General features: G+C 40.2%; 1 protein-coding gene across 1 annotated transcript in view; it reads left to right on the top strand.

Annotated features, from left to right (window-relative positions):
* Positions 1 to 12848, top strand: part of fmn1 (formin 1) — a 28024-nt gene that overhangs the window by 2112 nt on the left and 13064 nt on the right. Inside the window, exons 3-8 of the mRNA XM_072674536.1 lie at positions 3371 to 3495; positions 4908 to 7184; positions 7964 to 8069; positions 8632 to 8693; positions 9175 to 9872; positions 12149 to 12290. Coding sequence (XP_072530637.1) covers positions 3371 to 3495; positions 4908 to 7184; positions 7964 to 8069; positions 8632 to 8693; positions 9175 to 9872; positions 12149 to 12290 — 3410 coding nt within the window. The remainder of the gene's footprint in view (positions 1 to 3370; positions 3496 to 4907; positions 7185 to 7963; positions 8070 to 8631; positions 8694 to 9174; positions 9873 to 12148; positions 12291 to 12848) is intronic.

Raw genomic sequence — 12848 nt, 5'->3', positions numbered from 1 at the left:
TCCTCAACATGAAAAGAAGAAGACAGAAGGGCATTTGCTTCAATTATATTATTTAAAAGCAAAAGCAGTGACTTCCCTGGTACCATAGGTACCAAAGAGCACCTGCCTGTTGTTGCTTGGATTGGTGTCACCTGGTTAAGTTAGACTACTTTATTAAAATATAAAAAACGTTCATTTAGATCCACATTACCTCAAAAGCAGCACTGATGGCGCTGTTTTAACCTTACAAGATATCCTGCTTCTATTGCAGCTGTCTCTTCAGTCTTCCAGGACATTATCTTTCACGCTACCTCCCCTTGCCCCTCTGCCCACCACCATCTCTAATGTGATTAGCACCAAAACAAAGATTAGACTGAGATTAGTTTGTGACCCAGTGGGTCCCACGCTAGTACTGGCACCTGACTGAAGTCTATATGGTATGTTCTCCTAAATGACTTTTTTTTTTACTTCCATGTGGAAACAATGTTCCAGTGACATTGCCTTTGCATTTCCAATCGCGGTGTCAAAGCAGCTGTGCAGCAAATCCCAATATCTGCATTTAGTGCAGTGATGAAATTTCCATCATATTGTCTTACCTATGAAAACGGGTGTATATTTGTATGCAAACTTTAAAAAAAAAAAGGTAACACTTTCTTTGACAGTCCATTAAGTTCAGTGCATGAACCAGGTAAGTATGGGGTACAAACACTTAGCTTCAACAAACCCATTAAGATTTATCTCCCCTTTCTACATCACACACTGACACATTACAATAATACCGCCTCCCATCTGAGGAGCTTTTTTTTACAAGCGCTAGAAAACTAGCATTACGTCAAAGCTGAGCTGATAACTGTCCATGGCAAAACTGCTGAAATATATATATATATATATATATATATATATATATATATATATATGCTGTGTTCCTTTGCGATGCAGATGCATTATTGCCCTTAATGTACATTTAGACCAATAGTGGCTGTGAGAAAGCGGGACTTAAGCAGCTTGACCAATGGCTTCATGTAGATGCAGGTACATGTAGACCAATAGTGGCGGTGAGAAGGCGGGACCAAAGCTGGCTCGTTGGTCACCCTACGTTAACAGTGTCTTGTGTTTGTTTGTAAGATGAACTTATCTTATGAAAACGTAAATAATGAAAGGGAAAAATGTCATCAAATGGTTATCAATGTTTCCAGAGTGTTTTCTTCTGTTGATTTAATAGAGAGTCCGAAGAAGTTAGCGTTAGCAACGTTAGCTAGCATGCTGTGCTAGAGGAAAACGATTTAGCACTAGCTAGCTAGCTACATTAAGCTGTAATTTGGGAAGCCAGCACGCTTTGTACAGTGTTGGTAGGTGGGTATGTGTATATGTGTGTGTGTGTCTCACTAGTACCATTAGCAGATAATATTGCATCACTTCCGGTGACGATGAGAATCAGTTTAGCTAAGGGACTGTCTGCAGCTGGCTTATTGCCCTGCTTGGTGCAAACAGCGCTGTTTTTGTGGGTCTTATTAGCATTAGCTAGCTTTTTGAGTTTGGAGGCTGCTACACAAGCCTTATGCAGTGTCTCATCATCATTTTTAAAGGACCATACCATTAAACAGGCCAGAATTCTGTGGTGCTTGATCTCTGAGGTATTTTGACTGAAGCACGTCAGACATTTAATTAAGACCCTCAGTGAAAAGCTGAGAAAAACATGGGCTATGAGGTAACCTGAACAGTGGTTAGCTATGTTTTCAAGTGTCTACACTTTTGCATATGGTAGAATATCAGTAAGCGTAGCCTGTGTGTAATGTGCCACACTACATGTAAGTGTTGCAGCCATGCAGTAATTCAAATTCATAAACTAGATCATCACTCACTACAATACAAAAGTATTCATTTACACTTTGTACATTCATCCTTTACATATAATTATAGGGTTCCCAGTGTATCCTAGAAAATCTGGAAAACCTGGACATTTAGAAACATGTTTACCAATCATGGAAACACCTGGAAAAAGAGAAAACTGTAAAAAAAATAAATAAATAAAAAGGGTTAGTAAAGTTAACTATTGGTAAGGTCTTGTTGAGCCCCTGAGATTGCACATTTTAGCCACTAATGCCCTGTTTATCATAGTTTGTCATGCTGCATTATTATACAGTGTTTAACACTAGAGATGGAGGCATAAATCACTTATCAGTGATGAATTGGACACATGCCTCACAAATATTGACAGACTCCCCAGTTAGCAACTCTTCTTGCAAGCTAGCAACAGTCAGCTACGTATATATTGAGTCTAGCTGCATGTCATTTGCTCCCAATTTGGTGGCATACAAATAGTAATATGTATTCACGTTCATCACTAATGTGTGAGACGGAAAAATGGCACCTTATACGTGCAGGCTTTTGCTGTGTTAATGACTTCCTCTCTAGATAACCATTGTTTAACCCTACCAAAATAACACTAGACCGTGCTCTCTCAAAAAGGCAGTTCTGAAACCAATGACCCTCACATTTGCAAAACTTTATGGAGGGATTTGAATCTTATAGGAAATATGTGCATATAGTAATATAATACTAAGTGGTCTTTAATATGCCCAATGTATGTATTTTGTCCTGAATGGAAGTCATTGTCTCTCCTTTGTGAGCATGGTGGGAGAAATGCTCTATTAGCACAGTGTAATTAAATGTCACATCTAATATTGGGAACTGGCTCACTTGTGTTGACCTGAGTATTGATTGGGCCATAATTTGCACGCTATGTGGGGGTAGCTCAGGGACACACGGTTCATCTGAGTTTGGCTGTTTATATCATTGTGAATTTATTGATCTGTACACAGCATACTTGGACTGACCTATCTCCAATTTTCCTTTGATGCGCCTGGTTTGATTTAGGGGTCTGGGTGGACTTTGTGGTGTACCAATATGTTCTTAGAGCAGAAATTGCATAGAATTAATGAGGTGGCCCTTATATGACATATGCCATAGCCCTGTGATATACTGTATGATGACCTTGCCTAGAGCTTTTTTTCTTTTTTTGTTGTTTTTGCAGTACCTCCTAATATCCATGGAGTGGTGCTCTAGATATTCCCTTAGTCTGGCACATTTGTATCATTCAGTTTATTACAATGGGCAGTCATTTGGCAATGCATTTCTCTGTACATAGCCAAAGATAAGAAAAGCAGTTAAATACAGAAACATCAAACCCACTTATAATGCAAGTCAGTGGGCAGTTGCAGACATGATAAGATTGTTTAGAGTCAACAGAATGCTCCAAATACAGTGATATTATTCTTTAAATACTTTAAACAGAAAATAATTTATCCATGTTTTTATTTTTTCATTATTTTTCTAAAATCACATAATGTCAGTATCAAACCTGTTAATATGATTCAGTGTGTCCCTACAGGGGAAGATCAGGGCAAGTCTGTGACCCAGGCCTCCAATGGCAACCACATCGAGTTCCTTAGGGTCACTCCTGCTGGACATGATGTCATCAGCAACCCACTCATGTACCCTGAACCAGAATTAACTGTAAGAACTTTTACATTACACTATTTGTAAGTATTTCTAAGTAAAATTCCAGGTGTATTGTTTGGGCAGAGTACTGTTGGTATGCTTTGCATAATTACTGTAATCCTGCTGAATTTTACCTGGTTAATGCATCTGATGTTTAAGGAGCTTTAGTCAGTGATGCATCCCTTTGCATAGTGTTTTAACTGCAAACAAAACATGTTAAAAAGCCAGACATTATCTTTAATATAACATTTTGTATATCACCTTAAATGTTCTTGTCCTCTTACAGTTTGACACATATGTACATGTAAACATATATAAGATGTATGTTATTTATGATTTTTGGAGATTATGATCTTTCGTTGTGGTCCATCACACAACAGCACTGTTCATTATATAATTTTCCACTTAGCAATAAACACACTACACTATGCACATTAGTAAATTCTACAATATACTTAAACAAACAAGAGTGCCAGAAGGAAAGTAGTCACCTTAGATGGCCACGAGCAGATTGACAGTGGAGTGGGTGTGGGTAGGTGGGGTGAAACAGGCTAATCTTAAAGACTTTACTGTGTGCTGAGGAGAAGAGACCTCCAGCAGAGCAATTCAGGGTCCAGGGTGTGTATGTGTGTTTTTGTCCATCTGTGGCTCGGGGAAGTCTAAGGGTGTAGTCAAACATTGTGACACCTAGCAAAGTAGAGAAGGTGGAGCACTCATAGCAGGGAACAGTGTGTGTGTGTGTGTGTATGTGTGTGTATTTATAAGAGTGAGGGCATTTTGGTGTGTATGTGGTTGTTCCTGTTAGGACATTTGGTGTCTGTTGGACTGTTGGAATCTGAACCTGGAAATAAGAAGCTCAATGGAGGATTAAGGAAAGTAATAAATGTCACTTCATTTGGATTCCCAGCTCCTATTAAAGTACTGTGGACTGACTCAGGAGGAACAGAGCTCAGCCTTGCATGGTATAGCATGATTTTTCTTGGCCTCACCTTTTTGGAAACTTAAGTGAAGTGAAGTGAAGACATTACAAGGAATGCAACCAGGGAAAAAAGGTGAACCATTACACTTACAAGAACATAAGAGATTTGCTGCTCTTCAAGAAATGTGTTTAACAAGAGGATGCAGAAGTCAGGCTTCACTGGCCTGAATGAATTGCCTAATGAAATGAATCGCTTTGATGCTGCAGAATATTGAACAAAAAAATGTGCGTCAGTGTTCCCCCTCTTTTCTTGTCTGCTTATTAAAGTCTCTATGTGGAAAAATTATCCATCTAAAGTGCCTCGGACACAGCTGAAAACATGGAAAATGATCCGACTCCTTCAGTTTTTAACAAATTCAGCAACCTCTTCACTCATGCAGAAAAAACAGATCCTCAGATCCTAACCGAAGACGCACCAGTTCTCGCATTTTTCCGTTCTCTCTCTGAGAAAGGCGCTGCATTTGGGAACAGCAGAGTCCAAAAGCCTCAAACTGATGGAAGCTGTAATGATTCTGTCAAAGCTTTGGAGATTTTGAGCCAAACCACAACTAGATCTGAGACTGTGGATGGATTGACAAGGACAGGTAAGCCTAGTGAGCAAGACAGCACCCATAACAGTTTGGGACAGAGATCATCTCTCGAGCAGTGGAAGGATAACGATGTTAAAACTGAGGTTAGTGTCACCACAGACCAAGAAAAAGTAAGAATTCATGAAACAACATCTCATACAGAAAGGGAGCTGTCTGACATGGACCTGCAAGTCAATGTGCAGCAGGGAAATTCCGGCAAAGACTCATTCTCAGCTTCCCAGGCTGACCAGGAGGTAGCAGATGGCCAAGCTGATGCGCTTTCCAGATTACTTAGCCAGGATTCAACCAGTGGTAGCCAGAGCAATTCAGTGCTGGCTAATGACCATAGCAGTGGGAATTTCTCAGACGTCAGTAAAGTACATATTACGAAACATACACCAGGAAACAAAACTGATGGCATTGATAAAGATAACGACGGAAATATGTCCAAGCATGTAGAGAGTCAAACATCGGAAAACGGTTCTGCAGTTCTTGAGTTCTCAACTAATGTCCCCAATGAAGATGCATTTTCACCTGTGCAAGATGAGAGCAAATATCAAGAGAAAACAAATGATCTTAAACACTCACACGACAAAACTCCTGAAGCATTGAGTATTAGCAAAAATGAGTGTAAACTTCAGGTGAGCTCTGCAAACACTGACAGCCCAGTCTCTACCACAGAGGACTGTGGGATTTCATCTACAAACAGCAGTAATGAGCTTTACAGAGAGACTAATGATCAGGCGGTGTCTACTGTTGGCAGTACTCTGACTATACTTAATGGTAATCTTCCCACAGATGTCAAATGTGCCATCAATGAGCCATCCGCAGAGCTTACTGATCACAAGTTATCCACTAACAAGCTGGGTCAGAACACATTACTAGACATCCCTAATGTCCAGGACGGTGAGGTCTTTCACACTGCTTATCCAAGTTCTCCAGGCCCACCTGCATACACCAGGACTGTGGTGATCACTTGCAGCCGTGTTGATGTTGACAACACACACACTGAAAACGGTGATCTAGACAGTAGCATCCCGCCAACACTAGTGCAGCCAACCACTGTTGGTACAGCTAACCTCAAACCTCAGGAAGTCTACAGTTCCATCAGTCCAGAGATGTGTAATGGAGGTAGTGTAAACCTGTACACTCAGTCCAGTTCTGTGGAACCCACCACCACTCAGGATACGGAAATCCTTTTTATCCAATCTGAGAGAAAAGGGCCGGTTGAGCTTTCCAAACACGAATCTGACCAGGTGTTATTAACATTAGACCCAGCAGCTCAAGACGGTCATAATGAACCAAACAAGGGCAGAGAGATGAAGGGAGATGAACAAGAGGCAGGAGAGACAGAAGTGGAGAAGAAAGAAGGGAGGAAGATGAAAGAGGAAGAGAACAACCTGGCACAAGCAGAGGGAGAAAACCATTCCCACAACGAGAGGGCTACCGTTGCAATGACGAAGAAAGAGCAAGGGGATAACAATTTAGAGTCTGTAGACGTACCCCCTGCTCCTGGAAATCCCCAAGATCAACCTACCACTGAAAATGCTTCTGGCCTCACTCCAGATACCCCAGTCTCCTCTCCAGGTCCAGTTCTTGACAAACCTCGCCAGCTGCCCTTCCTTTTTACTGGACTGAAAGGGCTCAAGAAAGAAACAGATGAACAGCAGAAGGTAGAAGACCCAAACCCAAAACAACCCAAATATCCTGATCTGCTGAAAAGAAGGTCTGTTAAACGTGGACTTTTCTCTGACCAGCGTTCCAAAAAGGAGGTGAAGAGCAGATTCCTTGAGCAGCTTTCTCAGCTTCTAAGCTTCGATGCCAGCAAATTGGAAATAAAAAGAGAACCAAAAACTGCAACAAGTCCTTCATTGTCTCCCATCCGCCAGGATCCAGCATCAGAGAAGCTTGCCACAGATGGAACTGTAGAAGGGTCTGATGCTGCTTCTTTAGAGGATACCAGCAAATCCCCAACTGCAGAGACAGCCCTTGATGCTTTTAAGGCATTCTTTACCCCCAAACTACCTAGGAGAGACACCTCTGATCGTCTTGACATGGAAACAACAAAGAGGACCCTAAACAAAGAGGCTATCCGAGCTATCTTTGATAGGAGCTCTAGCAAGTCTCCAGACATCAAAAACATCTCTGATTCCAAAGTATGCACCCACCAACTGTTTTTATTTAATAGGATTCTTGTGTTCCAACAAACTGCTAGACGCAAAGATGCACTAAATATGTCCAAAACATTTGTAGACACTTTCTCAATGTTAAAATCAGACGTGTTCATTGGGGACCTCAGTACCTTCCAGTAACAGTGTCTCCAGTAACATTGCTGTAGAGTTTTGATTATTTTCTGTCACAAGAGCATTTGACAGGTCAGGTTCTGATGTTGGGCTATTTAGTCCTGGATCACAAACACCACTCCAAGTCATCCCAAAGGTGCTGGACGGAGCTCTGTCATCCTAAAAAACACAGTTTCATGGCTTTGCAGCCCAGTACCACTTACTACTAGTGTATTTAGAATCTGTGTTATTAATACCAATGCTTTTCAGAGATGCTCAACCAGTCAGACCTCTATTAAAGTGCTTTTTGTGTTTGATCTACACCAAATGGTTAGTGCACCAATCTTTGTTAAATTAAAATCGAGTTTAATTTCCTAAAGACAAATTCACAAACAAATTTGCTATTTGCTATTGCTATTAATCCTTGGATTGCCATAAGCATCCTGTTGATGCAAGTTTTAAGGTTTAATCACCGGACAAACTTTAGCTTACCAGAACAGGTCTGTTGTTAAACATAAGGAATATTTGCTCTCAGAACTGTGTGAACTCTGTTTCCGTAGCCTCTGTGACATAGTGAAACAGCTGACTACTTTAAATATGTTATTTTGTGTTTTATCAGCGTCTACAACGTCTTATGTTGTCTTTGCTTGTAGCCTTCTGAAAATGAGGAGAGGACCCCAGGGCGGCTCCAGGCCATCTGGCCCCCGCCAAAGCCCAAAGACAAGGAGGAGAAGATAGGATTGAAGTACACAGAGGCTGGTAAGAGCTTATTGTGCATGCAAGTAAGGCAAAAGCAAATGTTTGCCCTGAGTCACATATTTGCCCTGCATGTGATGGTACAGCGCTCTCCAAACAAATGCTAATGTGCCTCCACCCTCAATAATTCTTCTGCAGGTTAGATAACAACCTTTGCAATGTAATCACATAGATTTTTTTTAGATACATCATAGATATCAGGTACATTATTCGTGTGGTTCTGTATCCGACCACTGGACCTATCAACTCTCAAAATGGCATAATGTGTTAAGACTGAATTACATGAGTTGTTACTGGGCTCCTCATTAAATGCTTCTGCTGTTAACATTCTGTGTGTAATCGTATATCCTGTAAGTCAATGGGGTGTGGAATTTACAGACACACCTTAGCACATTAAAAGAATAGCTTTGTCTTAGATAGGCTGTCACCCATGCACCTAGTGAAAGCATGCTCAAGAGGAAAGTAACGCATTGAAGTGAGTGTATGTACTGCCACCTTGTGGGAATGTGCAGCAAACTTATTGTTAATGTGAGGAACTTCAGTGTTCAGCATTTCTTCCATACAGAGCATCAGGCAGCTCTTCTGCAACTGAAAAGAGAGTGCAAAGAAGAGGTGGAAACATTAGAGGCAAGTCGCTTTGAACACTAGCCCACACACACTACCGTTTCAAGTTCAGAAATATTATAAATTATAATTTACACTCACACTCAACCCCTGTTGATTAGTTATTCATCTGGATACCTTTGATTATATAATGAATAAAATAGTAATATTATTGATTAAATATATTATCAGCAATGTATAAAATCAAATTATTAATTTTTATTATTTTTAATACAGTTACTTTTAGGCATGTGATGTATTTAAAGGACAATTTAACACAACACAACTAATAGTGTTCTTTCCAAATTCAACACAAAATGCCACTTATCATGCAGCCATCACATATATTTGTAGTTTATAATCCCAAAGAATATATTTTATGAAAAATGAAGTCTGTGTGACGTTGTTTCTCATTTGCTTATCAAGTGAACTGAACACATGCAACCACATTTATTAAATCATTTACTAAAAGTCCTCCACTCCTCCCTTACTGCTGTTGTTTCAGGCGGACTTCAAGCTCCAGTTATTCCGCTTGCGAGAAGACAACGCAGAATCTGTGTCCAAACTGCAGACAGCCATTGCAGAATTAAAGGAAAAGGCCAAGCGTTCCCATGGTGACCTTCGAGACGTGGCTGTGTCCACAGAGGACAACGTCACACCTCGTGCCTTTCGCACTGTGTGCATTCAGACAGACAGAGAAACCTTCATTAAGCCTGTGGAGGACACAGAAACAAGTGGCGGCCTTTGTCATCAGCCAACCGTGCCTAAAAAACTTGATCTTACTTCCATTAATCTCAGCCTTTCTGGCAAACAGCCAGTGGCCAAGCAAGAGCAGCCTCCTCTTCTGGACCCACCTCCTCCTCCACCCCCACCACCACCACCACCACCGCCTTTCCCTGTTCAGCCAGAAACTTCCATCAACAGAGCCCCTTCCCCATCATTACCTGGCCCTAGTGACAGTAATGCAAATCCACCACTCGAAAAAGCCAATGGGCCGCCCCCTCCACCACCACCTCCACTTATGGCTGGATGTGGTCTTCCTCCTCCTCCACCACCTATACCAGGCTCCGCCCCCTCCCCTTCAACTGGATATGGGCGGTTGTCGTCTAGAGTTGAGCAGTGGCCGCAGCGGAAGCAGAGAGTGGAGCCGGTTTGCCCCATGAGACCACTCTACTGGACACGCATACAGATTCAAAACAACAGGTAGTGTTAGATACAGAAGCTGAAAAACAGGATACCTGACAAACTCCCAAAAGTTCAATGGAATGTCACTCTATAACAAGCTTTTCCAATCAATCTGTTCAAAAGTTTGAAATCACCATTATTAAGTTCAGATTGACTGTATCAACAAGTGGTTTAAGTATCATGAAAACAGTTTTGTTGCAGATACATGTATAAAAAAATTTGGAGGAAGCTATAAATAACTAAAGATGAACAGAGCTATACAGGACTCCATTATAAGCTGTATAGTATCAAGAATTAGGTTAATATTCTAAAATCATTTAATATTGAAGTACCTCACGTTTATTACAGTTATTACAAATAGTCTTATTTTTGACAAAATACATAAACATCACCTATCTGGTGTTCAATCTATTATAAATGGAATAGATTAAATAAAATAAGAACAATTACAATGAACTTCTGAAGGACAGTATATATTGAGATGCTAATTAATATATATGCTCTGTCATGATGTGTTTATTTTATCATACAGACAAACACTGCTCAGTTCATGCTAGAGATGGCACTTGTCTCATACTGGTCAATATCAGGAGAGCATGCTGGAATTAATTTTTAAGGGAAAAAAGTCACAAATCTAGCCTGTAAAATAGCACAGAATTTACTGTTGCAGCATGTTGTAACATTAGTAACAGTGTTTTAACGTCATGATAACAGTAAGGAGAGGATAATACAGTGTTTGATCAGTATGAAGTATGTAAATATATAAATATAGTTTAGCAGTTTAAATAAACTGGCATGTACAACATTTTCTTTAATATATGATATCAGAACCTTCTGCATTAGCAGAATACTAATAACTAATAACAATACTAATAACTATGACTACTTAGTAGTTTAGTAAAACAAACAAATTAAGTTTATTTATTTCTGAACCCAGATGCAGTCAATCAGCTAAGATGTGTTCGTTCATTTAACAAATCAGTCTTAGAATCAGGTTTAGAACATGGTATGACTTCTATAATATACCTTAGTCTATAAATCCAAAAATAAACTTCCCACAGTGACAAACTCTGGAAAAACCTATTTTGTGTAAGCATTACAATTTTAGCTTAAAAAAGTGGTGTTTTTGTATCTGTTAATGTACTTGTAATAGATTTTTAAAGAAAATAAGTTGAGATTTGGCATGTATTTACGCAGAGAGATTGGAGTCCGAGTCAGATGTTTGTTAGCAACATTAGCTTAGCATCACCTTCTTTTGTAGACAGAAACTTCAGATACTGATGCCTTGGTTTATCGGCTGCATCTGGCGTGAGTAATCAGTCACTTTCATCTGTCATTTTACCATGATCAGTTCATAGTATACTGTCATGCTCCAGCTTTTCAAATGCTCTACAGAATGAAGCATGTGTGCTATTTCAGCTAAGAGTAATACAGGATTGGATTGTCTACAGAACTGTAGATCCAGCAATTTGTACTGCGAATGACCAAATACCCCAACCCTTTCATAACGATATACAATCTGTAGTTTTAGTGTCAGTATTAAAAAAGAAAAAGTGGTATCATGCCGTCTCTTACTTCTACTCCTAAATATTTCCTTCGCAGTAAAAATAACTCAGACACCATATTTTGAACATCATCATAAAGTTCGCTCATCACGTCGATTTGTGAGTGAAAACAGGAAGCTGACATTTTCGGGTCTTCCCACTCAGGCCTCAGGGGAGGATTATGGACAGCCGCTGCAGACTGAGGTCTGTATGTGGGGCCAGCCATAGGCTAAGGCAGGCCTTTCTGGACCTCTAGTGGCGGTGTGGATTTCTGTGGGATCCAGTTCCCGGGCCACCGCTCTGCTGCTAGGCGGTTATTTGACTCCTCATGAAAGCTTTCTTCCCTCTCTGAGCATCCAGCAAGCCAAAGCTGAACCCAGTCAAGCTTAGCCTTGTAGCGTCTTGCTGGCTCTTTAATTGTTTTCATGGGAGCGAAAGTTTAGCAAGCCAGAGTACTCATATTGACCCCTTATTTATTTTATGTGCTTTTAGGCCTGGTTGCTCAGCAACATAATCCCTGTGTGATTCCTTTAGTTCTGTGTGTTTGCTTGTATTAGTTAGGCCCTTGGTAGGCTGTCTGTCTTTGTCTTTGAAGTGTGAAAACTGAATCTTGTTAGTTCTGTGCTATGAAAAAACCCTACATTATTCAGTATTATGTTAAATACAGAAAAGGAGGGGGCAGCTTGTAGAAAGCAAGACGGAGTGGTGTCTGGATGTCTGTCTTCATCTTTCCTCTGTCTCTTCTTCTAGAAATGATACGGTGTGGAGCTCACTGAAGGAGCCAGCCATAATAAATACCAATGAGTTTGCGGAGCTGTTCGCTAAAATGTCCACACCCGCCAAAAGGAAACCCCTCTCTGAGACCTATGAGAAGAAAGTCAAAGCAAAGAAGGTACAAAACTGCATTCATCCTGGTAACGCTGATAGTTCTAATGATGATGATGACAGGGGTGACTGAGCAATATTTCATATGGTTGGAGTCAGGCTTGCATTCACACAAACCGCTGTAATTTACATTTCAGCTTTTTGTAATTTGTAATTTACATTTCAGCTGAGCCACAACAAACTTTTGTCACTGTCATATCAACAAAGGTGGGTAGAATGGCCTAGACTGTACTCAAAAAAATATATTATTTCTTCTGTAATCAAATGACTCAGTTTAAAAAGTACCTACTTACAGTAAGTGCTGGGTAGAAAAGCAGCAGATTCAGCATCTATCAGCATAGGATCTGCAGTCTGTTAGACAATTCATTCTTCAGTCAGAGATATGACCAAACACAAAAACTGTCACCCAACATAACACCATGAAATTAAACACAAAAGAGAAATTAGCCACTAAATGTTAATGAACAAGATTTATCTCACAAACGTTCTTGAGTAGAAGTCAAAATATTATAATTTAAAACTACACTAGAAAGTGACATTTCATCACAATTGTATTTGTCTACAT

The sequence above is a fragment of the Salminus brasiliensis genome, chromosome 1, assembly GCF_030463535.1.
Source record: "Salminus brasiliensis chromosome 1, fSalBra1.hap2, whole genome shotgun sequence".
In the NCBI taxonomy this organism is placed as follows: Eukaryota; Metazoa; Chordata; class Actinopteri; order Characiformes; family Bryconidae; genus Salminus; species Salminus brasiliensis.
Note: the sequence above shows the minus strand (reverse complement) of the source record. Positions and strands in the feature narration are given on the sequence as shown.